Source organism: Mus musculus, chromosome 19 (genome assembly GCF_000001635.26).
Source record: "Mus musculus strain C57BL/6J chromosome 19, GRCm38.p6 C57BL/6J".
NCBI lineage: Eukaryota > Metazoa > Chordata > Mammalia > Rodentia > Muridae > Mus > Mus musculus.
In genome coordinates, this window is record NC_000085.6 from 36,812,470 (window position 1) to 36,840,418 (window position 27,949).

At 43.4% G+C, this 27,949-nt stretch overlaps 1 protein-coding gene across 4 annotated transcripts in view; it reads left to right on the plus strand.

Moving 5' to 3' along the window:
• Nucleotides 1–21,659: 21,659 nt before the first annotated feature.
• Tnks2 (tankyrase, TRF1-interacting ankyrin-related ADP-ribose polymerase 2) overlaps nucleotides 21,660–27,949 on the plus strand; it is a 59,349-nt gene continuing 53,059 nt past the window's right edge. For 2 of the 4 annotated variants that reach the window (XM_006527409.4, XM_006527408.4), the window contains exon 1: nucleotides 21,660–22,267. In XM_006527409.4, coding sequence (XP_006527472.1) covers nucleotides 22,069–22,267 — 199 coding nt within the window. In that variant the 5' untranslated portion in view covers nucleotides 21,660–22,068. The remainder of the gene's footprint in view (nucleotides 22,268–27,949) is intronic. The other 2 variants (XM_011247382.3, NM_001163635.1) reach the window with 2 other exon arrangements.

The following is a 27,949-nucleotide window of genomic DNA, read 5'->3' on the forward strand; positions in this document are numbered from 1 at the left end:
TGCGGACTGTGGTTGGAACGTTCAGTTCTTCATAGGCTATTAGTGAGCTCTCAACTTGCCAAAGTCTATAGCAATGACTCTCAAACCCATATCCCAGGAATCAAGATGGAGTTCAGAGGAAAAAAAAATAATAAAAGGGTTTTTGTTCATGCACATTGAACAAGCATAGCCAGCAACAGACATACTGCTGCAGTATGAGAAACAGGAAGAAGAAAAGTGAGACAATAATCAAGATGGATCTAATTTGTCCACAAGCTTAGGATAAGAAGACATTTTCAAACGGTTTGAAGCGAGCTGGGCATGGTAAGTATGCCTGAGCTACCAGCTACTTGAAAGACTGAGGCAGGAGGATCTTCATTCAGTCCAGAAGGCCAGCCTGCAAAGTGTAGCAAAAGTTATTCTAGATGCTTTCTTTCTTTTTTTTTTTTTTTGTTTTTTTGTTTTTTTGTTTTTGTTTTTGTTTTTTGAGACAGGGTTTCTTTGTGTAGCCCTGGCTGTCCTGGAACTCACTCTGTAGATCTGTAGTCCAGGCTGGCCTCGAACTCAGAAATCCTCCTGCCTCTGCCTCCCAAGTACTGGGATTAAAGGCGTGCACCACCACTGCCCGACCTCTGGATTCCAAGAATGCTGGGAAAGGCCATTTTACAAACTTCCAGTGACTGCCTTAGTTGCTGCTCTATAGCTAACACTGACTAACTGGAACGTCTTATTTTAAAGTACTTATTGTATCTTATTTTATTTTTTTTAAAGATTTATTTACTTATTATATGTAAGCACACTGCAGCTGTCCCCAGACACACCAGAAGAGGGAGTCAGATCTCCCTACGGATGGTTATGAGCCACCATGTGGTTGCTGGGACTCGAACTCAGGACCTTCAGAAGAGCAGTCGGGTGCTCTTACCCGCTGAGCCATCTCACCAGCCCATCTTATTTTATATATTAATGTATTTTAAGTATTAATATATTTATTTTAAAGACTTAAAGCATTAAGATTTCATAAGGAAAAAAATGACTGTAGAAGTCAGGCCCTGGGTCTTCCTCCCAGCCCCATGCTCCCAGAAATAAGACTCAGACTCAAAATACATTTACAAATACCTTGGCCATATACCTAGGCTCTTCTCTGACTAGATCATAACTTAGATTAAACCATTTATTTTAATCTACATTCTGCCACATGCTGGTCACTTGTGCTCAGTTACAATGCATCGTGTCCTCACATCTCCTGTGCCTGGCTCTATCCCAGAATTCTTTGTCTCCCGGATGTCCCACCTTCTATTCTATCCTTTCCTATAGGCCAAAAGGTTTTTTTTTTTTTTTCATTGACAGGTGATGCAAATGATTATATAAATTTTCAAGAGATAAATGCTTCATTCTGTCAAGAAAGAAATGCGCAGTACAGGAGGTATATTTTAACCCTGTGACCAAGGCTGCTGAGGTGCTTCCTTCATTGGGGACACGCTTGTCTTGTAGGCCTGCTGTCCGGAGTTCAGGCTCAGGGACCCTTGCAAAGGCAGAAGGCCTCTTCAAAGTTACCCTCAGGCTCAACAAGTAGGCCGAATTGCATAAGCCATAATGAGCACATTATACGTGATCATAATAAGAATACTAATAAACGGGGCCTAGCAAACACAGAAGTGGATGCTCACAGTCAGCTATTGGATAGATCACAGGGCTCCCAATGGAGGAGCTAGAGAAAGTACCCAAGGAGCTAAAGGGATCTGCAACCCTATAGGTGGAACAACATTATGAACTAACCAGTACCCCAGAGCTCTTGACTCTAGCTGCATATGTATCAAAAGATGGCCTAGTCAGTCATCACTGGAAAGAGAGGCTCATTGGACTTGCAAACTTTATATGCCCCAGTACAGGGGAACGCCAGGGCCAAAAAGTGGGAGTGGGTGGGTAGGGGAGTGGGTGGGAGGGTATGGGGGACTTTTGGGATAGCATTGGAAATGTAAATGAGCTAAATACCTAATAAAAAATATTAAAAAAAGAATACTAATAAATTAAAAATGCAATCAAACTCTGTAGCATAACATCAAAATTCTTTCTTAGAGCTACACACAGCCAGATGTTTGGAGTGTCACCATCTGCCCTGACAGAGCAGGATGTGCTGCCCAGGGGCGAATCTCTCCTAAATTTCTGGATTCACATTCAAGCCAAAAGCCCCAAACTATTAAAGCTTATCAAAACGTGTGCCCCTTTCATTTTTTTAGGAACAAAACCCAGGATTTTGTAAATTCAAGGTGAGGGTTCTACCACTAAAAGCTGCAGCCCCCCCCCCACCGCCGCCCCATTTCTGACGACCCATAATTGTGAATTAGTTCTAATTTAGAAAGAAATCTTTTTTGTTTTTGTTTTTTCGAGACAGGGTTTCTCTGTATAGCCCTAGCTGTCCTGGAACTCACTCTGTAGACCAGGCTGGCCTCGAACCCAGAAATCCACCTGCCTCTGCCTCCAAGTGCTGGGATCAAAGGCGTGCTCCACCATGCCTGGCTTAAAAAGAAAATTTTTAAAACTGCATATAAAATCTGACCTAGCTCAAGCACTCATAACCAAACCGACTGTCATATTATTTATCATTTTAGTAGCCTTTGTTATTAAACTGCTAATAAAGTTTTAAGTGTAAAGTTGAAGTTCATGCATTCTAAAACCCAGTGATTGAAAGAGAACCTCAGCAGCTAAACGTTAGTGGCAGCCGCCTAAAACAGCAGTTCTCAACCTGTGGGTCGCAACCCCTTGGGAGTCAAATCGCTCTCTCACAGGGGTCACCAAAGACCATCAGAAAACACATCATGATTCATAACAATAGCCAAACTACAGTTATGAAGTAGCAATGGAAATAATGTTATGGTTGGAGTCACCACGGCATGAAGAACCGCATTAAAGGGTCACCGCATTAGGAAGGTTGAGAACCACTGGCCTAGAACACCATGGGTTCAACCACTACCACTGCAATGTAAACAAGCTGCTCGGAAAACCCATCTACCTCAGTGCAGACTCAAAGCAACGCTTGCGTTTGCTGTTCTCTAATCTAAAGGCTCTCTCTCTACTCCCTGAAACGGGGAATAAAGGCCAATGCCCGCACCACACCGCACCGCACCACCCCAACTCGCCCTGCACCGACCGGGACTCGATCACCGATCACCGTACCAGACTCTACCCGCCCCGCCCCACCTCGCCCCTCCCCAGTCCCCAGTTCCTCTCACCACTTTCAGATCCAGACATAAGATAAGCAGTATCTGAATGTGGATTTTGTTTTGTTGTCTGGGTTTGGGGGCTTTTGTTTACTGCTTTGGGGGTCGGGGCTTATATTATTTAGTACTAGAGACTGAACCGAAGGTCTCGCACGTGCTAGGCGACCACTTTTCTGCTGAGCTACATCCCCAAGTCCTTCTTTTCATTGTTTTTTTTTTTTTTGTTTTGTTCGGACAAGGTGTAGCTGTCTGGCCTACCATTCACTATACAGGCCAGGCCGGCCCTGAATTCACAGAGACGTCCTTCCTCTGCCTCCCGAGTGCTATATAGAGTTTTATACAGGCCACCATACCCAGCCCAGCCATTTTCTTTAACAGCCTTAAATCAGCATCGCAGTTTGCGCTTGGGCTGAGCATTCAAATTTTTTATTTGCTGATCCTGAAATATTTGTAGACCTATTTCCACTAGGTGGCTGTCTTCACCAAGAAGTGTCAGCGCTATGCTGGCTTCTGGTAATTTGAAACCTTACATTTTATAGAGGTAGGCGTATGCGCAGTGGTTTAATAGACGTTCTCACGCAAGTATCAACCTGTGCTTCTCTTTTACGCCTTCACACTGGGTGGAAAAGGAAATATGTTTAAATGTGCCCTCAAAATAGGAAAGAAAAAAAAAATAGAAAAGAGATGTTTTGTTTGAAATTGAAACTATTTGTAAATGTACTTTTTAATTGATGTGTGTGTATATGTTTGTGTATGTGTGTGTTTGTGTATGTACGTGTATGTATGTATTTGTATCTGTGTGTGTATTGTGTGTGGATGTATGTATTTGTGTATTTGTCTGTGTGTGCCTACATGCTCCATGCACACGTGGGTGCCCTTGGAGGCTATAAGAGAGTGTCAGACCCCTGGAGCTGGCATTACTGGCAGTTATAAGCTGCCTGACAAAGGTGTAGGGAACTGAATCTGGGTCCTTGGCAAGAACATAAAGTGCTCTTAACTGTTGAGCCCTCTCAGCCGGGCACGCCTTTAATCCCAGCACTCTGGAAGCAGAGGCAGGCGGATTTCTGAGTTTGAGGCCAGCCTGGTCTACAAAGTAAGTTCCAAGACAGCCAGGGCTAAGGGCTACACAGAGAAACCCTGTCTCGAAAAAAAAAAAAAAAAAAACTGTCTCTCCAGCCCCTGAAATCAATCCATCTTTCTTTTTTCTTTCTGTTTTAGATTTGTTTATTTAATGTATAGAAGTATTTTTTGTGCAAGTACATATGTGCCCACATGCATGTCTGGTACCCATGGAGGTCAGGAAAGGATATGAATCACCTTATAAAGTACATGGATACTGGGAACCAAACCTAAGTCAACAAGTTCCCTCCACTGCCAAACCATCTTTCCAGTCCCCTGAAATTTTTCATAAAGAAATGTAAAGTGGGGGCTGAAGGGGTTGGAGAAATGGCTCAGCAATTAAAGACTGCTTGTTGCTCTGGTACCCATGTCAGGAGGCCCCCCAACTGCCTATAACCCCAGCTCCGGGGAATCTCGCACCTTCTTCAAGTCTCTGTGGGCACACACATACACGTGAAGTCTCTGTGGGCACACACATACACGTGGTATATACACACATGCACACACACAAAATAAGTGAATGAATAAAATGAGAACATAATTTAAAATAATTCTTTAAAAGTTTTAAAGAGAAGGTTGAAGAGATGGCTCAGCAGTTAAGAGCACTGTCTGCTCTTCCAGAGGTCCTGAGTTCAATTCCTGGCAACTACATGGTGACTCACAACCATCTGTAATGGGATCTGATGGCTTCTTCTGGTGTGCCTGAAGACAGCTACAGTGTACTCATATACATAAAATAAATAAATACATAAATATATACATACATAAATAAAAATTTTTAACGAAAGAAATGTGACGTATCTAATCTATCCACTCTTGGACAGATTCCCAAAGGACTGGAAGTCCACAACATACTTGCACACCGTGTTTACAACTGCAATATTCACAACATCCAGGAAGTGGACAAAGCAATTTGATAATACATATGCAATAGAATCTTAAGCAGCTGTAAGAAAATTAAAATTATGCCATTTGAAAAAAAAAAAAAGGATACACCTGGAAATCATGTTAAGTAAAATATAACAGATTCAGAAAAAAAATCCCATTTTCTGTCATATATGGAACCAAAATTTATGTGTGTTATATATGTTTGCATGTCACAAAACTAGAAAGGGGATGAGAAGAGGGGAGGAAGAGATCTTAAGGAAGATGAGAAATACTGGTCGCGATGGAAAGCGAACCCGTGACTGACTGGAAGGCAAGCAGGCGGCTGCTGCACCGGGAGGGAGTATAAGGAAAAGCAGTGGGGTAAGAAACGAAAGAGAACAATGTATAATGACACACATGTGTAAGACGCCAGGACCCTGTGTTCTTCCTATGTAGTCTATGATGGCTAGTGTCAATTTGACAAAAATCTTTTACCATCTGGAAAGGCTGGGCCCCTGAGGATGTCTTTGGGGAGTGCTTATTGTTAATTGATGTGGGAAGACCCATCTTAATTGTGGGAGGGACTTCCTGGACTTCCACAAAGGGAGTAGAAGAGCTGAGTAGGGAGGGACTCGGCAATTAGACTTGCTCCCATGTCAGGAGGCTCCCCAATTGTCTCCAGCTCCAGGGGATCTGACAGCCTCTTCCAGCCACCGTGCCCCCGCCCCCCGCGTGCATGTGTTCTACACACACACGCACACGCACACACGCACACACACAGCATGCATTCCTTACTCTTCTGCCTCTTGACTGTGGGTGCAGTGTGACCGGCTGCCTTTGCTTCGCCGCAGTGATGGATTTCTTTTGAACTGTGAGCCAGAATAAACCATCTCTCCCTTAATTTGTCCTTGTCAGATATTTCATCATGGCTAAGACCCTAACTTAAAAAAAAAAACAGGCCTACAGCTATGGCCGCCGCCGCCGCCGTCGCTGCAGCTAGAGGAGACCCTGTCGGAGAGACTCTGGGGTCTGATGGAGATGTTTGTTTCCTGAGATGGTCTGGTCAGTCGCCCGAGCCACCTTTGACCACCTTAAATCTCTCACTCTTTGTGGCTCAGAAGATTACAGATTTTCCAGGGCGACTTTGTGGATTGGGACCACTTCTTCCTTCATGATCTTGCTTCTTCCTGTTGTCTTTGAAAAGTTGCAAACGGAGCAACAGTAGCAAGCCCAGCAGTAGCTTACTTTTAGGGCCTCACACGGGGCTGTCAGGAGGAGTGCTAGAACTTCCACTTCCTGGAAAGATCTAGAATGTCACTGCGGTATTTGTCCTGGTAGGCGAAATTTGAAATTCATTTCTGTTTGAACTGCTTATTGTTTGGATTTTTTTTTTTTTTTTTTTTTTTTTTTTTGGGTTTTCGGGACAGGGTTTCTCTGTGTAGCCCTGGCTGTCCTGGAACTCACTCTGTAGACCAGGCTGGCCTCGAACTCAGAAATCCGCCCGCCTCTGCCTACCAAGTGCTGGGATTAAAGGCGTGCGCCACCACGCCCAGCTTTGTTTGGACTGTTTATTCTTTTTTTTTTTTTTTTTTTTAACCTTGGCACATCCATCTATTTGAACCGGGTGGGAACTTTCTCTGTTTCTCACGGAGGGACCCCAGGTGCACCTGAGCCCTTTCTAACGCCCTCACTTCCTGTTCTCACTCATGATGCTGGAGTACAGCCATGTGGAGGTCATTCCACTCTGTTCCCTTAGTAAAAGCTCCTAAGGAAGTTCTTACGTGCCCATTGTGGGAAAGAAGTAAACACCTCTGACCATTAACATTTTTTTTATTTTAAAGAATGGAAATGCTAAGACGTGTAAACAGTGTGGGACTGACAAAATCCATTACAGCTACAGTACAAAACAGCCACCAGGAATCCCTGGGTGTGCTGGAGAGAAGGGAAGCTAGCTGTAGCTTTAGCCAGAGGGGCGCTGAGCAGAGCAGGCCCTCATTTCCTCTGTACAGTTTGGCTCTTAGACCTGCATATGTATAAAAAAAGAAGTCAGCGCTCACTTTTTGTATTTAAATACTGAAAAAGAACTCCAACTGAAAAAAATTAAAAATAAAAACTAAAATATGAAGTTATACCCAAGAAGATCAGTGAAAGGCAGATAATATTTTTAAAATCCAATAAAGAAAAGAGAACAAAAAGATAAAAATAAAAATAAATCATCTTTGGGTAATGGTTTATGTTGTCAAATCAGAAAGCACTTGTTCTTGGAGCTTGAAGAGATGGCTCAGAAGTTAAGGATGCTCACTGATCTTGCAGATGATTAGGACCAGTTTCAGCAGCCTCATGGTGCACAACCACCCGTACCTCCAATTCCAGGCTCCAATGTCCTCTTCTGACCTCTGCTAGCACCTGCACACACATGGCACACATGCATGCACACAAGTATACATAAGCACATATAATTAAAAATTGAAGGCATATATATCATATATATATATATATATACTTATAATTTTGATGGATATAGTATAGATCATACATAACATATATGGCATAGATTTGTGTGTGTGTGTACACACACACACACACACACACACACACATATATATATATATGACATCATGGAACTAGATTAAGGTAGCCACTCAAATAAACACTTATAAAGTTAAAATGAAGCCATGGAGTGTCACTTATAGTTTACACTTTCACTGTGGGTTATACTTTTGTACCTTTATCCACCCTAAAAGCAAAACAAAGTAGAAAAAGAAAGAAAGAAAGAAAGAAAGAAAGAAAGAAAGAAAGAAAGAGAGAAAGAAAGAAAGAAAGAAAGAAAAACACATAGGATGGATCCAGGCACTGACTCAGCAGTTAAAGGTGCTGGCTGCTCTTCCAGAGAACCTGGGTTTCATTCCCAGCACTCACATGATGATTCACAATGGTCTGTAACTCTAGTTCCTGGGCATCCAGTGACCTCTTCTGGTCTCCATGGACACTATACACACACGGTGCGCAAACATACGCAAGCAAAACACTCAGACACATAAAAAGAAAATAACTTTAAAAGAAAAAAATAAATGACCGTTGACCTGCCTCAGATCCCTTTTCATTCCTCAAGTGTTCTTTGGCCTGCATCCCATCCTTACTCATCACTCAATATTATTCTTTCTTGGTCTCCTTTCTAAGTGTTTTACTATGCCCATATTTACACACACACACACACACTCTCTCTCTCTGTCTCTCTGTCTCTCTGTCTCTCTGTCTCTCTGTCTCTCTCTCTCTCATTCATTATAAGCTAGGATCTGCACAGGAGGAAGAAGATGTGGTTGTTTCTTTTTCTCCTAAGTTTGGGTAACATCATCTACTACTATTCTCGCTAAGAACATACACTTTCCTGAAAGTTTTGGGGATTTAATTTTTCTTTAGAGCTGAACACTATCGATGTACCATTTTTTTTTCATTTTCCATTCATCCACTGATGGACATATAAGTTCCATTTCCTCACTGTAGTAAATAGGACAGTAATAAGCAAGGGTTGGGGGGAAAAACACTTACTTAGACAAATTGTTTTAATACTTAGAAGAAATTGGCTACTGTCTCTTATAGTTAGCATTTTGTTTATATCTTATCTCCAAGAGCAAAGGTATGTAAAGATTAAAAAAAAAATCTATTGAATGGAGTTTACCGGGTGATACAATTGCTTCTTCCCAGTCCTAAGTTTTGTTACTTAGTGTCTGATGCCTTGGTTAATGGTTTCTTGGGAGAAACCCATTAATCATCTTGTTTAGAAAGAACTGCTTACTGCTGACTTCTCAGTTAACTGTAAGAACTGTTATTACTGTTACCCGTGTTACTAAGGGTTAATGGTCAGTGGCAGCTATTAAATATTGAGCTGAGAGCCGGGGCATGGTGGCACACACCTTTAATCCCAGCACTCGGGAGGCAGAGGCAGGTGGATTTCTGAGTTCGAGGCCAGCCTGGTCTACAGAGTGAGTTCTAGAATAGCCAGGGCTACACAGAGAAACCCTGTCTCGAAAAACCAAAGATAGATAGATAGATAGATAGATAGATATTGAGTTGAAGTGGTATCGGCAGAGGATGTGGTCTACAATTAATGGAACCATCTGGAACAGAGTCCTGCATTTTTGGAAGCTTGATGTGGGCCTGTAGCCCTCTTCTTAAGATGGGAGCACTTGATAAGTGGTGCTAGGAGATTTTCTATTATTGTGAGGGACGAGTAAAGAAAATGATTACTTATTTCATATTAAACTTCAAAATCAAGTCCATAATGATTAATTTCAAAATCAAGTCCATAATGATCAATAACTTAAGTATACAGGGGAAATGTTTAACTTCTAGGGAAAAATTAGAGCTCTTGACAATATTTTTAAATCTTTTAAAACATTTATTTATTTGTTTGCTCAGCGATTTGGGAGGTAAGGGGATGCACCACGTGTGCCACAGTGTAGAAGTAAGAAGATAACTTGTGGAGTTGGCTCTATCCTCCCACTTGAGGATTAAACTCAAGTTCTCAGGCTTGGCTATAAAAGCCTTTACCAACAAAGCAGTTTTGCCAGTCCAGAAGAAAACGCTATCATTATGACCTTGGAGTTCCAGTCCAAATGAATTTTATCTTTATGACCTTGGAGTAATGGAGACTCCTTAACAGAGGCACAAATCCTACAAGAAAATATTATAAACCTAACTACATTAAAACTGAGACATCTTCCCATTGAGAAAGTGGATAAAGAATAGATGAAAAAAATGGAAAATATATTTTCCACAAATATAACTGGTGAAGGATTAGTATCCAAAAATACATAAAGAATTTCTACAAACAGCAAACACAATAAACAATGGTCAGGATACAAATAGGCACTTTACTAAAGAGTAACTAGAAAGAGATATTGTGAATAGAGGAAGAGATGCTGCTGTGGTCTGAATGATGACATCACCTCCAAAATCCATGCTGAAGCTAATCTTCAATGCAACAACAATACAGTGTGTCATTTGGGGTCATTAAGACCTGAGGGTTCTTTAGTTACTTCTCCCATTGCTGTGACAAAATATTTGACAAGAAGCAAATTTAAGGGAATGTCCCAGAGACACCCCTCCCCCCCAAAAAAATAACACGGCTATTGCTGTTGGTGTTCGTTTCCCACCAGAGTGTGACTGTATGACCCTATTAGAAGACACCAAAGACATCACACACTTTGGTCACAGGGTATGAAGAAATCAAGTTGGTACTGACCAGGAAGCTTCATAATGCTGGATGGTGCTATGCCAGATGCTAGGGTGTGGGGCAAGAATCAACAGGCTTATCCAGCTATAAAGCCCATGAGCTGCAATAATGACCAACACGGCAAGATATGCCCATGGGTACAACAGTGGCATGTATGTCACGGGAGTAACCCAACTACCTTCTGCTTAGATGTAAGGTCTACTTTACAGGAGGAAACCCATTCCTGGGACCGTAAAGCTAGCCAAGAACCAATAGTTGGGGAGCTCATAGACCCCAAGGTTGAATCTACTATTGCAGTAACACCCTGCCCTCTAAATGTGTACCTCTAGTCCCATAGTGTAGTACAGCTATCAGATCTTATCAGAGAAGTTTCTTTTTGTGGTGGATGGTAGTTAATTTAGAAACTTAGACAACTGGTCAAAGAGTTGAGCAAAAGAGTCTGTAGAGTGCTTAGCCCCAAATGAGACATCCATGTTACATTCCCTTCCCCCACCCCGGGTTCAGGACACACCTTGGAGAAGGATAACTGTACTTTTTGGCTACTTTATTGGGTCCTTTTACCTACCCCCCTTCTCCACTCCAATCCCATCAAATTCAACAACACTGGGTAGAAGAGAAAGAAGGTAAGAGGGGAAAGGGGCATTGACCTTGTTAGACTGCTTCCTACTGATGGGGGGTCTGGAGTTCCTTGGGGCAAGTCCAATCTTTATTGTCAGGATATCCATTTTTTTTTTCTCATCTCTTTGCTCACAATCACTCAACAAACTTCAGCAACATGAACTGAGAGCAGAAGCCTCCTCGGGTCTTCTCAGACTCTCTCAAATGTATACCCTCTCAAGAGTCCCCAGAATTCCAGATGTAAACTATCTGCAGCTGGCAAGACTCACACCCCACCTAGAGCATGTGACAAATCATAGTTAGCAGCAGTGGACAATCTGAAGTAGCCCCATATCCCACACCTGGAATTAAAACAAAAACACAGGGGCTGGAGAGATGGCTCAGCGGTTAAGAGCATTGACTGCTCTTCCAGAGGTCCTGAGTTCAATTCCCAGCAACCACATGGTGGCTCACAACCATCTGTAATGGGATCTGATGTCTGATGCCTTCTCTGACGTCTCTGAAGATAGCTACAGTGTACTCGTCACATATATATATATATATATATATATATATATATATATATATATATATATATATATATCTTGTTTAAAAACCCATAGTTGCATAACATAACTGGGGTTTTTAAGAAACCAAAATTCCCACTAGAGAGGAAGGAGCAGAAAAAAAATCTGAAGAGTGGGAGACCAAGCAGGACTGCAGCCAGTGACTTCCATACACAATAGGACTTCTGTATCCTTGAATTCATAGCGGCTATGCTTGTCTGCAGAAAACCTACACAAGAGAAACCAGTCAACTGGAAGCTGGAAGTCAACAATTACATGGAAAGGGGAGAGCCTTACAAACACCAATAGCACACTAGCTGAGGTGCTACTGATGACTGATAACTTCTGAGAATGGAGTTTTCTTTTAAAATAGTGGTCCTTCCTGTTAAGTCAGCCATGCTCCAGTAGATGATCCCATACATGTGAGTATATGGGCAGCACAACTACCGGACTGGTAAATCTGATTTAAAAAAAAAAAATCTCAGCCAGGCATGGTAGCACACGCCTTTAATCCCAGCACTCGGGAGGCAGAGGCAGGCAGATTTCTGCGTTCGAGGCCAGTCTGTGAACAAAGTGAGTTCCAGGACAGCCAGGGCTACACAGAGAAACCCTGTCTTGAAAAACCAAACTAAAACAAAACAAAACAATCTCCAGACTCAATGCAATCCCCATTAAAATTCCAACACAATTCTTCACAGCCATGGAAAGACCAATTCTCAACTTCATATGATAAAACAAAGAACCCAGAATAGCCAAAACAATCCTGAACAATAAAATAATTTCTGGAAGAATCACGTCCCTGTAATACAGAGCAATAGTGATAAAACCACATGGTATTGGTACAGAGAGAGACAGGTCAAATGATGGAATAGAATTGAAGACCCAGAAATAAACCCGCACACCTACGGACACTTGGTCTTTGACAAAGAAGCCAAAACTATACAGTGGAGAAAAAAAGAAAGATTCTTCAACAAATAGTGCTGGTCTAACTGGATATCTGCAAGTAAAAGACTGCAAATGGATCTATATTTATCACCCTATACAAATCTCAAATCCAAGTGAATCAAGGACTTCAATATAAAACCAGATACACTAAATCTAATAGAATAGAAAGTTAAGAACACGAACAAATAGGCACAGGGAAAATTTTCCTGAATAGAACATCAAAGGTTCAGGGGTTTTTGCTTGTTTGTTTGTTTGTTGTTTTTGTTGTTGTTTTTTAAAGATTTATTTATTACTATATGTAAGTACACTGTAGCTGTCTTCATACACCAGGAGAGGGTGTCAGATCTCATTACGGATGGTTGTGAGCCACCATGTGGTTGCTGGGATTTGAACTCAGGAACTTCAGAAGAGCAGTCAGTGAGCCATCTCACCAGCCCCAAAGGTTCCAGTTTTAAGACCATCCATTGAAGCTTCTGTAAGACAAAGAACACTGTCTGTTTGGTTGGTTGGTTTGGTTTTTTTTTTGAGACATGGTTTCTCTGTGTAGCCTTGGCTGTCCTGGAACTCACTCTGTAGACCAGGCTGGCCTTGAACTCCAAGATCTGCCTGCCTCTAAGAACACTGTCAATAGGACAAAATGGCAACCTGCAGATTGGGAAAAGATCCTCACTAATCCTACATCCAATAAAGGGCTAATATTCAAAATATATATAAAGAACTCAAGAAGTTAGACTCCAAACAACCAAAATAACCCAATCAAAAAATGGAGTACAGAGCTAAACAAAGAATTCTCAACTGAGGAAACTCGAATGGCTAAGAAGCATCTACATAAATGTTCAACATCCTTAGTCATCAGGGAAATGCAAATCAAAACAGCTCCTAGACTCCACCTTACAGCAATCAGAATGGCTAAGATCAAAACCTCAGGTGACAGCACATGTTAGCGAGGATGTGGAAAAAGAGGAACACTCCTCTATTGCTGGTGGGATTGCAAATTGGTACAACCACTCTGGAAATCAGTCTGACAGTTCCTCAGAAAATTGGAAATAGTTCTACCTGAGGACCCAGCTATACTGTTCCCGGGCATATACCCAAAAGATGTTCCACAATATCTCAAGGACACAAGCTCCGCTATGTACCTAGCAGCCTTATTCCTACATAATAGCCAGACACTGAAAACAACCCAGATGTCCCTCAACTGAAGGATGGATACAAAAAGTGTGGTTCTTTTACACAATGGAATACTATTCAGCTATTAAAAACAAGGGCATCATGAGTTTTGCAGGCAAAAGGATGAAAGTAGAAAATGTCATCCTGAGTAAGTAACCCAGATCCAAAAGGACATGCATGACAGGAGCCTAACATGGCTGTCCTCTGTGAGGCTCTACCAGCAATTCACTAAGGCAGACGTAGATACTCAACCATTGGACTGAGGTCAGGGACCCCTGTGGAAGAGTTAGGGAAGGATTAAAGGAGCTGAAGGGGATGGCAACCCCATAGGAAGACCAACAGTGTCAACTAACCTGGACCCCTCAGAGCTCCCAGAGACTGAGCCACCAACCAAAGAGCATACATGGAAGGGGGGATGCCTGAGGTAGGCACCCTCTCAGGGGAGAAGGAGATGCGGGAAGAACTCTGCAAGGGTAGACAGGGAAGGGGGGGCAACATTTGGGATGCAAATAAGTAAAATAATTAATTTAAAAAGTCACAACATATATATACAAGTAGTAGTATTCAGACTGAGAGGATGTTATTTAAGTATTTATGGACACACATGGACACGCACACAAAGAAATATAACAGCAATTAAAGAAATAAATACCATGAATTTGAGAGGAAGCAAGGCAGGAATTTATGGGAGGGACTGGAGGGAGGAAAGGAAAGGGGGAAATGATGTAATTATATTATAACCTAAAACTATTTTTAAAACATAAAAAAAAAAAAACAAAGCAAAAGAGCACACAATGTTGAATTGGGTTGGGGGGCGGGGTTCCGGAAGGTTAAGATTAAATAGTAAATAGATCAACTTACATTGTATGCATGTACAACATTCTCAAAAAAAAAATTTTTTTTTTTTTTTGGTTTTTTGAGACAGGGTTTCTCTGTATAGCCCTGGCTGTCCTGGAACTCACTTTGTAGACCAGGCTGGCCTTGAACTCAGAAATCTGCCTGCCTCTGCCTCCCGAGTGCTGGGATTAAAGGCTTGCACCACCACGCCCGGCCATTCTCAAAAATTAATAAAAATTCTATACATTTTTAAAAAGAAATGATTGACAGGAGCAAGGGCTTGTTTTTGCCTGTAGTTTGAAGGGAGATAGTCCACTGAGATGGAGATGGGGAAGGCATAAGAGCCATAACCAGCGTTAGCTGATCACACTGCACACACAGTCAGGAAGCAGAGAAAGGCCAGGAAGTAGGGCCACTGTATGACCTCAAGGCCGCCCTCAGTGACTCGCCTCCACCATCAGCACCAACCATTAGCAGGAGACCAAATGTTCAAATCACAACTCCCTGATACCCATAACCTTATGGCCATTTCATGGTGCAAGACGTATGCAACCTCAGAAGTCCCTACCGAGGACTTTAACAGTCCTAACGTTATTCAAAAGTTCTAAGATCGGACTCTTGTGACTGTGATTTCTTAACTCTGAGCCCCTATAACATTAAAAGGTAAGCTGCAAAATTCCAATGCGCAACGCTGTACAGTAAACATTCCTGTTCTAACATGGAGACATGGGACATAACCAGGAAAAGCTAGGCAGAACAAGGACAAAAGCCAGCAGAGCAAACTCCAAATTCTGTGGCTCTACATCCAACAGCCTGGGTTTAATGATCACCTGAGTTCTACGGGGCTGGGAGGCCTCTTCCCTCCAGCTCAGCCAGCCACAGCCCCTCTCCGGTGAACTTCACTGTGCCCACAACTTTCCTCAACAGATGACCCAGGATGCTGGCATCTGTTCCATCCTGGCATCTCTGCTGCAATCTCAACTTGTCCTTTCCAGCTTTATCCAAGTGGGTCCCAGGGCCTCCTTTTAGGGGTCCCGACACTGACATGCATTGCGTGGCCACAGATGCTCTCAGGAACCTTGGAAGAAGCCCCCATTGTGCCCCCAGTCGTGTGTCATCCACGTCTGGAAAACCAGTACCACAGTTTGTTCTAGTTTGGGGCAGAGCCTAACCCCTTGGACCACTGCTGTAGGGGTCTCTGTATGCCTTGTTGCTGAATCTTCAAGGTTGCTTTCCTAGGTGATTAATTTTGCCCAGGGAACCCTTACAGCGGCATTCTCAGTTCAGGATCTGTCCTTCCCAATACATTTGAATTCTCACAGGCAGAATGACTCACTAAGCTCTGCTCACAGACTTCTAGGTCCTTTCTTACCAAGTTCCACATCCCTCCAATTTCTTCAGCAAACCAGTTCCAAACTCTCAAGAACCACATGGTCGAGTTCATCACAGCACTGGCCCTTACTGGCTGCGCGGACCTTGCGCCTCACCGTGGCCCCAGGTGGCTATGCATGCCATTCACATCAGCATGGGCCCTGGCAGGAACGCCTGAGGGCATTGCCAAGGCACCAGTCTCCAGCACAGAGTGCATACGCCCACATGGACTTCAAACTTCGTGGCAGCCTGGAGCAGCAGCATGGACCACAGGCACCAACATGGCCTCTGGGAGCATCAGGATTGCAATGGCCCTTCAAGGAGATCCAGTCCTGAAAGTGAATCTTTCCTTATCATGGCTGTCCATCACTGCCCAGAGCCAGTGGAATCCCGAGAGGCTTGGTGGCAGGGGGTTCAGGAGCTAAGTTTGAGTCTGCATAAGCTCCATGCTATACAACATCCCACCCTCAGTGCTCGTTCTCTCTCGCTCGCTCTCCCGCTCTGTGTGTCTGTCTGTCTCTGTCTTTCTCTGTCTGTCTGTCTCTTTCTTTCTCTGCCTCTGTCTCTCTGTCTCTGTCTCTCTCACCCGTCACCACCATCTCTCTCCATAGTGCACACACTGGCTATTTTCTCTTCTCCCACTTTCCATCACATGTTTGTTCATAGGGGCTGGGATGGCCTTGCACCCCTTCCTTCTTATGAGCACACACAGCAATTTGGGGTCACTCCTCTCTAGATTACATAACAAAATGACATGAAACAACTTGAAACATGGGTCATGCTTCTCACATTAAAAAAAAAAGTGTCCTATGGTCATGTAGGCTCAAAACAGAGTTCTCCATGCTAATGAGGTCCCTAGAGGCCTAGAGGGCTTAGCCAATAAGCTTCCCTTCCCAGACATTTCTCCCTGTAAAATGTATTTAATCTCAGATCCACCCTGAGAAGTGGGGAATGGTTTCATGAATCCATTTTCTGCCATGACAATAAACTGCTTTTCATAGAGATCTGATGTGGGGAACCACCAAGAAGGCCTTTGCCTATAGAGCCGCAGCCTAACCTTCTGTAAAAGGCCTCTCTGAGCTCCCAGCCACAATCATCACAGAGCCAACCACCAAGGACAATCATCCCAGCTTGGACAAGCCTGAGCTCCCCCCACCCCCACCCCTGCCTCAGCCCCTGGGCTAGACAAAGTCCCCAGCCCTTTGCCCCCTACTCCACTCTCTGCTCTTCTGAGATTCCCAGTGGCACCTGGATGTCCAACAGCCTGAGAAACACACGGCCCAGGCCTTGTCGCAGGCCCAGGGTTCCCCAAACCAACCCTGGCTTCCCCACACCAGACTGTGCTTTCCCGCCCCTTGAGCAGTACCTCCTCACCTCCCTACAGCACCAGCTCCAGCATTCTCTCTCTTTTTCTTTCTCCCTCCCTCTCCCCTTCCTCCTCTAGGGATCAAAATTAGAGCCTCACACTAGAGTATTTGTATCATAAATAGACTGATGTATTCAACTTTACTGCCCCCCATCTTCACCAAATTATATAGCACATAATTTAATAGTATTGTTACATAATCTGCTGATCTCCAGAAACTTTTCATCTTATAAAACGGAAACTCTATGCACTAGCTGGTTTTGTGTACCAACTTAACACAAGCTAGAATGAGAGAGGAAGGAGCTTTAGTTGAGGAAATGCCTCCATAAGATCCAGCTGTAAGGCATTTTCTCAACTAGTGACCAATGGGGAAGAGCCCAGCCCATTGTGGGCTGCCATCCCTGGGCTGGTGGTCCTGGGTTCTATTAAGAAAGCAGGCTGAGCAAGCCAGTAAGCATCACCCGTTATGGCCTCTACAACAGCTCCTGCCTCAGGGATTCTGCCCTGTTTGAGTTCTTGTCCTGACCTTCTTTTGTGGTGAAGAACATTGTGGACGTATAAGCTGAATAAACCCTTTCCTCCCCAACTTGCTTTTTGGGTCATGGCATTTCGTTGAAGCAATAGAAACCCTAAGTAAGTACTCTATGATCATTAAATAGTCCCATTCCATCCCTTCCCCAATGCCTAACAATTATTCTGTCAATTTGTCCACTTTATAATCTTATGGTATGAATCAGGTTCTATAATAGGACTCTCTGAACCCATCAGCAGTTAAATAATGACACATGGACTTACTAATTTTTTCTTTTTTTTTTAAAGATTTATTTATTTATTATATGTAAGTACACTGTAGTTGTCTTCAGACACTCCAAAAGAGGGCATCAGATCTTGTTACAGATGGTTGTGAGACACCATGTGGTTGCTGGGATTTGAACTCTGGACCTTCAGAAGAGCAGTCGGGTGCTCTTACCCACTGAGCCATCTCACCAGCCCAATTTTTTTTTTTTTAAAGTATAGAATAGAGTTTATTCAGGGCATGGGAGGGGAGTTGAGAAGGTAGTAGACACAGAGAAAGGGGGGATGTGAGGAGAGAGAGAGAGAGAAAGAGGAAGAAGAAGAGGAAGAGGAAGAAGAGGGAGGAGGAGGAAGAGGAAGAAGAAGAAGAAGAAGAAGAGGAAGAAGAAGAAGAAGAAGAAGAAGCAGCCAATCATGAGCACGTGGAAAGAGAGGGGAGAGGGGAATAGGGCGTGGGGTGGGGAAGGGGTGAGAGGACAGAGTGGGAGCAAGAAGGCAAGAGTAAGAGATGACTTATTAATAATTATAAAAAGCCTAGGTCTTTAGCTTGGGCTATCTCCCAGCTAGCTTATCTAGCTTAATTTTACTAAAGAAACAAGATGTGCATGTAGTGGAAAGATCGAGTGAGGTACAGTGAGGAGGTAGCCATCTATAAGCCAAGGAAAAGGGTTTTGAGGAAACCAAAACACCAACCAACATCTTGATCTAACTTTTTTTTTTCGTTTTTCTTTTTTCTTTTTTCCAATTTTCTATTAGGTATTTTCTTCATTTACATTTCAAATGCTATCCAAAAAGTCCCCCCATACACACCCCACCCCCCGCCCCCTGCTCTCCTACCCTCCCACTCTCACTTCTTGGCCCTGGGGCATATAAAGTTTGCAAGACCAAGGGGCCTCTCTTCCCAATGATGGCCAACTAGGCCATCTTCTGCTACATAGCAGCTAGAGACACGAGCTACTGGTTAGTTCATATTGTTCTTTTTTTTTTTTTTTTGGTTTTTCGAGACAGGGTTTCTCTGTGTAGCACTGGCTGTCCTAGAACTCACTTTGTGGACCAGGCTGGCCTCGAGCTCAGAAATCCACCTGCCTCTGCCTCCCGAGTGCTGGGATTAAAGGCGTGCACCCCACCACGCCCCACTTTTTTTTTTTTAAAGGAATTTAAAACATCTATTTTGTGGTGTTTTGCTAAGGCAGCTCTCTGCAGGAATACAAGTGAACCCGTTTTGTCTTTGTAAGCTGGCTTCTCTTACTTAACATTATGCCCTCAGTAATCACCTATGTTGGGGCACAAGATAAGATTCCTTCTTTCCTGAAGCCTGAATGTTCTTCCTTGATATGCATTCATCACATTTCATAGTCATCCATTCATGGAACAATTGGATTGTTTATAACTCTTTGCTTTTGTGAGGATTGTATTATGAACACGATTGCAGAACGATTTGAGATCCTGGTTTCAAACTATTTGACTATATCTACCCAGAAGTAGAGAAGATGGTAGCTTTATGTTGAAATTTTTAATTAATTAATTTTTAATTAATTTTATGTTGGGTGTTTTGTCTGCACCATGTTTGTGCCTGCTGAGGGCCACAGATACCAGGATTGGTGCTATATGATTGTGCACCACCTTGTAGCTGCTGGGAATTGAACTCAGGTCCTAAGTAAAACAGTGCCCTGAACCACTAGACCATCTCTCCAGTCCCAATGTTTAGTTTTGTAAGGAACTACCAAGTGTTTCCTGTAATAATACACATTTTATGATCACATTAAGAGTGCCAAAACGATTCTAATTTGTCCATCTCACCAACATTTGTTGTTTGCTGTTTGTTTGCTTTTAGAACAGCCATCCTAATATGGTTTCTTTGTTAACTTCATTTCTCTAGTAATCAAGTGTTTTAAAAACAAGTTAGGCTGGGCTGTGGTGTTGTACGCCTTTAATCCCAGCACTTGGGAGGCAGAGGCAGACAGATTTCTGAGTTCAAGGCCAGCCTGGTCTACAGAGTGAGTTCCAGGACAGCCAGGGCTACACAGAGAAACCCTGTCTCGAAAAAGAAAAAAAGAAAAAAACAAAAACAGTTAGGGTTGAGGAGATAGATCAGTGAGTAAGTGATGCTGTATGATGTTGTTTAGATACACATATTGGGAGGAAATACATAAGCAGAAATCACTAAATAAAAAATTATAAAAATTGGGAATATATTTGGCAAGTCGATGAAATGAAGAAAAATGAGACAATCATAGTAGTAAGGTTCTAATCCTTAGGTATATTCATGAATAGTTATTTAGTAATAGGGATCAATTTAAATTTACACTAAGTAGTCTAAGAACATAATGGAATAAACATATAAGAAGGTACATTTACTAAAATGCTCAAGAAGTGTCCCTGCTTTTCTCCCACAGAAGTGAGTCAACGCTCCCTAACAAAAACTGGATTTCCTGAAAAACAGGTTAAGTAATTCACAGGGGAAATGCTTGTCAGCGTGCCAAAAGTCAGCACTTTCTTGCAAGCAAAATCTCTGTATTCCTTTCTTTCGGGTTCCTGAAACAAGATGTCACTACTACCTTAAACACAGCTAACATTCTTTCCAGGCTCCGCCCAACAGTTACCTGGCAACAGCCAGGTAGGCCTGGCTGTTTGTCCCCCTTCTCTCTCAGACTCTTCTCCTAACCCCTTTCTCCCTCTCTCCCATCCCCCCTCCCCCGTCTCTCTCCACGTGTTCCTGGCCGGCCTCTCTTCTTTTTCTCTCTTCCTCTGTCCTTCTCTGCCTCTACTCTCTTCTCTACTCCCCTTCCCATGCCCTAAATAAACTCGATTCTACACTACACCCGTATGGCTGGTACCTCAGGGGTAAGAAAGGGATGTTTCAGCATGGGCCTGCCCAGGAATCCTTCCCACCTTACCAGACCTGGCTCTACAAAACACATCCTTGTTGTTGTTGTTTTTTTTTTTTTAATAAAACACAATAAACACGAAAATGAATTGTGCACTTGTATTCTTTGATCAGAGAGAGAGAGAGAGAAACTTCGGAAAACTTTGATGTGTATGCTTTGTATCAGCACCTCGACCACATCCGGTGCAATGCTGATTTATGTATAGATCCTCGTCAGCGCTGAGCTAATAATTTACTATGGGAAGCGGAGCTAATCACAGCCACCCCACCCCCCAATTGTTGCTTTAGAATTGAGATGAACTTTCTTCGCTTTCTTGATTTATCTGGGGGCCGCTCATCCAAACTTCTCAGTAAGCGTAACGGATTCATTTCTGAGAAAACGCTTATAAGAAAAACAAAAGCAGATGCGGAGAGTTAAGGGAAGAGACACTGTAAAGAAGGCAGGAGGGGGAAGGGGTGAGAAATCTCCCAGGGGGAAGGTACGGAAGCAACACTGCAGAGATTTTCACGCTAAAACTTGCACAAGAAAATGCATAATCAGAACAAAACTTCCCAAGATTCGTCTTCGGTGTCTGAGCAATGAAACTCGTCTCGAGAAGTGTAGGCTTTAATAAAAGAAAAGGCAGCAAGACCTCTCGTTTTTAGCAGAGGCTCTGTAAAGATGGCGGTGGGCCGAAGCCCCTTCTCTTTCCGCAGCCAAAGGCTCTCCCTGCACATTTCCCACAAACCCCTCCGCGCGGCCCCGCTTGCCCAAACTGGCCCGGCCGGAGAGCAGCCACTGCGCACGCGCGAGCCGACGTCACGCGCGCTCCCAGGACCCGACCGAGCTGGCAGGAGTGGTCTCGGCCGCTTCCGCCGTCGCGTCGCTTCGGGGCTCGGCGAGCGGGTTCGCGCTGCCTCCACCGCGGTGGGGCAGCCGGGGCTCACGGAGCCGAGCCGGGGGCGCGCGGCGACGCGGCCATGGGACCGTGCCGACTCTGGTGACAGCGGGGAGCGGAGCGGCCCGGGCCCTGAGCGCGTCTCCTGCGGGGGGCCTCGCCCTCCTGCTCGCGGGGCCCGGGCTCCTGCTGCCTTTGCTGGCGCTGCTGCTGGCGGCGGCGGCGGCGGCCCGGATCATGTCTGGCCGCCGCTGCGCCGGCGGGGGCGCGGCCTGCGCGAGCGCCGGGGCCGAGGCCGTGGAGCCGTCCGCCCGCGAGCTGTTCGAGGCTTGCCGCAACGGGGACGTGGAGCGAGTCAAGAGGCTGGTGACGCCCGAGAAGGTGAACAGCCGCGACACGGCGGGCAGGAAGTCCACCCCGCTCCACTTCGCCGCAGGTAAACGCGGGCCCCGCGGCGCCTCCCGCACGCCCCACCTGCAGGCTCGGGCTTGCAGGCCGCAAGCCGCGCGGCGCTGCCCTGTCTCCGACCTTTCCCCAGGACTCTCACCCTGGCCGCCCGCCCTCCTCTCTCGGGGCTCGTGATGAGGGTGGGGTGAGCGTGCTCTCGGGAAGTTGTTTTTGAGGTTATGGGGTTTTTTGTTTGTTTGTTTGTTTGTTTGTGTGCTGGGAGGGGGGAAGCTTTGTTTTGTTTTACTGTATCAACAATACCTGCCCCGACTTCCGGTCTTATTACCCCGGAGGGCCTCTGCACACAAGAAAGGCTTAGTAGACCTTGTGATTTGAAAGAGTAATTATCTCCAAAAAATGGACCCATGTTTGCAAGTTTCATCGACACTCTTAGTAACCCCTTAAGTTCTAGCGGCCGTCATAAACTGAAATTTTAATTTAGGAGTTATTTTATTAGCTATTGGCTCATTAGAGTTAATTGGATTAGGTTTCTGGAGAGACTAAAACCGGAAATGGGCATGTTTGGGAGACCTGAGATCTACTTAGGTTGTGTGTGGGTGGCCTCTGCCTTACTCCCGCACAAGTCGGGATGGAAAGTGAGCTGAGAGACAAGATAGGACACGCACTTGAGCTTGGATCTAGGATTTTGAGTCATCCTGAGATTTATTGTAGATAGTTTGGAGTTACTTTTAACTACTGGGTTCTCTTTGTGGTACCAGCGTGTTGAAGTTTGCTTGTTGAGGTATTTATTTGAAAAGGCCAGGGATGGGAACCAACTTAATGATTATTCATGTTAAGGACAGTTTGTAACTTTTTAACCTCATAATCAAATAAGATCCTCTTAGCCTGGTAACATTTGATACAGTGTGCATCAGAATTGTTTAGCAGTTCTTTATATTTAAAAAAAAATTTTAGTTTCTTGTGTTCCTTAGGGGCAAAAATGGTAGACAAAAGAGTATAAAAAAAGATTTATTGTTTGTTTGTTTACAGGCATTGATTTTACAGTTCTTCCAATTGTAGGTCTGTTTGCTTTGACCTGTCCCTATTTTAAAATGTATGTACTGTCAGAAATCATGCCTCCTTAATTGATTGCCGGTTTGGGAGCAAGGGAAAAGTTTGGGAAAACCACAATTGGGCAGAAGAGAAATTTGCCTGTGGGCACTGAGAAGTGAGAGCATGAAGCCAAATCTCTGTTAGCAGTGTTGCCTTGCTTCAGCTAGTTTGAATTGTCTTGCTTGACCATTTAGCCAACCTATTTGGCAAATGGTCACAACCAAGTGCTAGATAATCCAAAGGGGTAATGTTACTTAGATTATGTACGCTTGATAAAAATAGCCAAGGTCGATCTTAGTTGCCACCTTTCAAGAATTTAATGTATTAGTGAGTTCATGTCTGAAAATAGTAGTATTTTGAGGTGCGGGTTGGGGACTTATGGTGTGACCTTGTTGCTCCCACACCATCCCACCCTCAGCTCTGCTCCAGTATGCCCCTCCCCCACCCACACGGATGGAATATAAGACCTTGCACATGCCAGACAAGTGTTCTGGCCTCTGAATGAGGTAGATTAGACCCTACCCCTGCCTCAACATATTAAGGAATATTTTACATGTATTTTATATTGTTTCTCCAGATTGAAATGGGAATTTAAATATTATAGAGAGCAATTCACCACTCAAAATTCACCTATATTGCCAGTTGTAGGTTGTAAAATTAAGAAGTTAAAATGTAAAAAGGAAAACATAAAATAATTACTAAAGATACTAGGGAGATGGCTCAGTGGATAAAGTACTTGCTTGCCTTGCAAACAGGAGGGCCTGAGTTGAGATCCCTAGCACCCACGTAAAAAGGCAGTTCTGTTGATGCACACTTATAGCCCCACACTAGGAGGTGGAGACAGAAGGATCCGTGGGACTTACTTGAAAAGCCATGAGCCCCAGGGTCAGTGCAGTGACCCTGTCTCAAAAATTAGATGGAGGAGAGCCATCGATGAAGATGCCTGCCCTGCCACCCACTCACACGCGCAGATACACCTAGCCTACCATATACACAGAAAAATAATCACTAAAGAATTGATATTAAGTCACAGTTTTAAGAGTCTTACATTTAAACCCTGCATAAAAAAATAAGGAGCTTTAAAAAAAATGGCTTTGTGAATTTTAAAATCCAAATTATTAGATTAATGTGGCACTAATCACTAATGAATTTATTCCTTTTCTGGATATGGAACTAGAACCTTGCTTGGCCCTACTAGACATATGTGCACCTGCTGAGCTATAGTCTCAATCAGCCCTGGTTTTTTTGTTTTTTGCTTTTTTTTAAAGATTTATTTATTTTCATTTATATGAGTACCCTGTAGCTATCTTCAGACACACACCAGAAAAGTGCATTGGATCCCATTACAGATGGTTGTGAGCCACCCTGTGGTTGCTGGGATTTGAACTCAGGGACCTTCGGAAGAGCAGTCAGTGCACTTAACCCCTGAGCCATATTGCCAGCCCTGTTTATTTTTAAGTAAAGTTGCTCACTAGCATTTTCTTTGTGAGTTACCATTTGTGTTTATGCAAGCATACTTTTGGATCCTCCTCTGCAGGTGGTGGTACTTGATAATTGCCTGACCAAGCAGTTACTTGTGTTTTTATTTTATAGAGAATTCATTCTTTTAGAGAAAAAAAAAAAAAAAAAAAAAGAGCCCAGCAGTGGTGGCGCAGGCCTTTAATCCCAGCACTTGGGAGGCAGAGACAGGCGGATTTCTGAGTTCGAGGCCAGCCTGGTCTACAAAGTGAGTTCCAGGACAGCCAGGGCTACACAGAGAAACCCTATCTCGGGGAAAAAAAAAGAGTTAGTGCTGAGAAAAAAAATTATTAAAATAGCCAGTTAAAGTTTAGAGGTTTAATTAAGGAGTCTAGAGGTTTGTCAGTAGGAATAAGATATATTCATGCTACAGAGAAGGAAAAAGGGTTTTGTATTTCCATCCTGGCCAAAGAAAAAATTAAAAATCAACCTTAATTTAGTTAATCAGTTGTCACTCCTTAGAGGAATTAAGTTCCATTAGTGATAAAGATAATTACAGAAATGGGTATTTTTCTTCCGTTAGCTGCCTTTTATTATTGGGCTAGGTTACATACTTCTGATATGATCTTTAAGAAATCTTTATAAGGAAACAGTTACACAGAAAAGATTTCCTCTTCCATCTCTTCTTTTCCCTGCCTCCAACTACACAGATGCAGGATATGAATTGATTCTTTTCTTTTTCACCAAGTTCTTCTTTGGGGGAGACTTTGGCCTTTCTATAACCACCTTTATGAATGCTTGTTACCTGTGATGAGATGGGAATCATTCTTCTAAAAGTACATATGTTAAATGATTTTACAATGAAGAAGAATACTAAACTAATTTTTCCTTATTCTGATTCTTTTACTCTGCAATTTAAGAAGCCTTTTCTAAAAGCATTTCTTCCAGGTGGGTTCTAAAAGATGCAGAGGGCCAATAGTAGAACAAAGGACACATGAATGCCAAGAGGTGATGGATGGCAAGAGAAGACCTCATAGCAGTAATTTACTGTCTCCTTGAAGATTTCCTTCATGGCTTCTTGGTACCATTCTAGCTTTCTAATACAGGGGTATAGTAAGCAAACATCAACAACTATTAAATGTCTCATCCTCTGAAGGACTCCAGGAAACTAAGACATTCACAGTCCTTGTCCCTTATGGAATTAGCATCCAGGAGCTGGGTTTGGTAATCAGCTCTAGGAGACTAGGTAGGATAAGCTTGAATTTAAAGCTAGCCAGGCGCTGAGACACTGTACAGAGAGAAAGATGAGTGATACAGACTAGGAGATTACTAACCCGTGTATTAGATTACACATTTTGGTAAACGCCGAAACACTGGTATGAAGAGCAAAGGCTCAGTCCCTGCTCTTATGGTGCTTTCATCTTAGCAAAGGAAGAGAGACAGCCAACCAGTGTTAGATGATAACAGGCGGCAGAAATGGAGGCTGCTTACAGGTGGCCTTTTGGGGGGGGGTTGTTTTTTTTTTCCCCCAAGACAGGGTTTCTCTGTGTAGCCCTGGCTGTCCTGGAACTCACTCTGTAGACCAGGCTGGCCTCGAACTCAGAAATCGCCTGTCTCTGCCTCCCGAGTGCTGGGATTAAAGGTGTACGCCGTCCAGCAGGGTGGTGACTTTTAAATAGACAATTACTGAGCTATGTTATTTTTTTGGTTTGTTAGTTTGCTTTGTTTTTGTGGGTGGCGGTATTTGTGGTATGGTTTTTGTTGCTGTTGTTGTTGTTTGCATAGTCTCACTAAGAACCAGCTCCCTTTATATTTGTAATCCTTAAGCCTCCAAAGGACAGAGATTAATTACAGGTGACACAGCACTGAGATCCAGGACTCTGAATTCTGTGAAGTGAAAGGGTCATGAATAAATATCTTTGTTCATCACTGTTTCTCCAGTATTCTAGTTTCTGTTGCTGTGATAATAAAACACCACAACCAGAAGCAACTTGGGAGGAAAGGATTTATTTGGCTTCCACTTCTGTATCACAGTCACTCAAGAAGGGAAGGGAAGGGAAGGCAAGAACTAGAGCAGAAGCTGTAGGGTGTGCTGCTTACTCGCTTGCTCTATATGGCTCCTTACGATAGCTTTCTTACACTACCCAGAACCACCTATCCAAATGGACTGGGCCCTTCATCATCAATCAAGAAAATACCCTACAGCTGGGCAGTGGTTGCTCATGCCTTTAATCCTAGCACTTGGAAGACCGAGGCAGGCAGATCTCTGAATTCAAGGCCAGCCTGGTCTATAGATCAAATTCCAAGACATCCAGAGCTACACAGAGAAACCCTGTCTGGAAAATTCAAAAAAGAAAGGGAGGAAAAAAATTAAAATAAGAAAATACCCTCTGCACTCTACAAGCCAGTCTGATGAAGGTGTTTTCTTTGATTCCCAGATGTCTCTAGCTTGTGTCAACATGACCAAAAACTAACCAGCATAGGAAGTGTTCTTCACAGTGTGTGGTGTCTAACAGTTTGTTATATTATATCATAGTATTAGAAAAAGAGACAGACAAAGAAGAAAATCTACAAAAGAATGTTCTGGTGTGGGCTGCCACATCTGGCCTATGATGTTTGTTTTTTATAGGCTGTTGAGAGTAGAAATGAAAGGGCCATTTCTGAAGGAAACTGTTGAGGGCTGGAAGTTGGGGTGTCAGTGAAGTGTAGAAAAGCTGAGAACATGTTGAGTTAAAGATGCTTTTGAAGGGTGGAGGTGAAACATTGTAGAACTTAGGTAACAAGTCTAGACTGCAGGCTCCAGTTTATGGACTGTGTATCTATGTGATATGCAGGCCACAGGGATAGATACAATCATCTAAAAGGGCAAAAGAAAACTTGGAATCTCACAGAATTTTCCAGTATTTAGATATTGGGGAGAGGAGACAAGCTCCTGAGATATTAAGGGGTTTTTGTTTTGGTGTTTTGTATTTTTTTTTCTTGTATAGGTGTTTTGCTAAGTGTGTGTCTGTGCAACAAGTGTGCTGCAGAGGGAGTCAGATCTCCTGGAACTGCAGTTACATACAGATGGTTCTAAGCCACTTTGTGGGCTCTGGGAACTGAACCCAGGTCCTCTGAATGAGCAGCCAGTTCTCTTAACCACTGAGCTATCTTTCCAGCA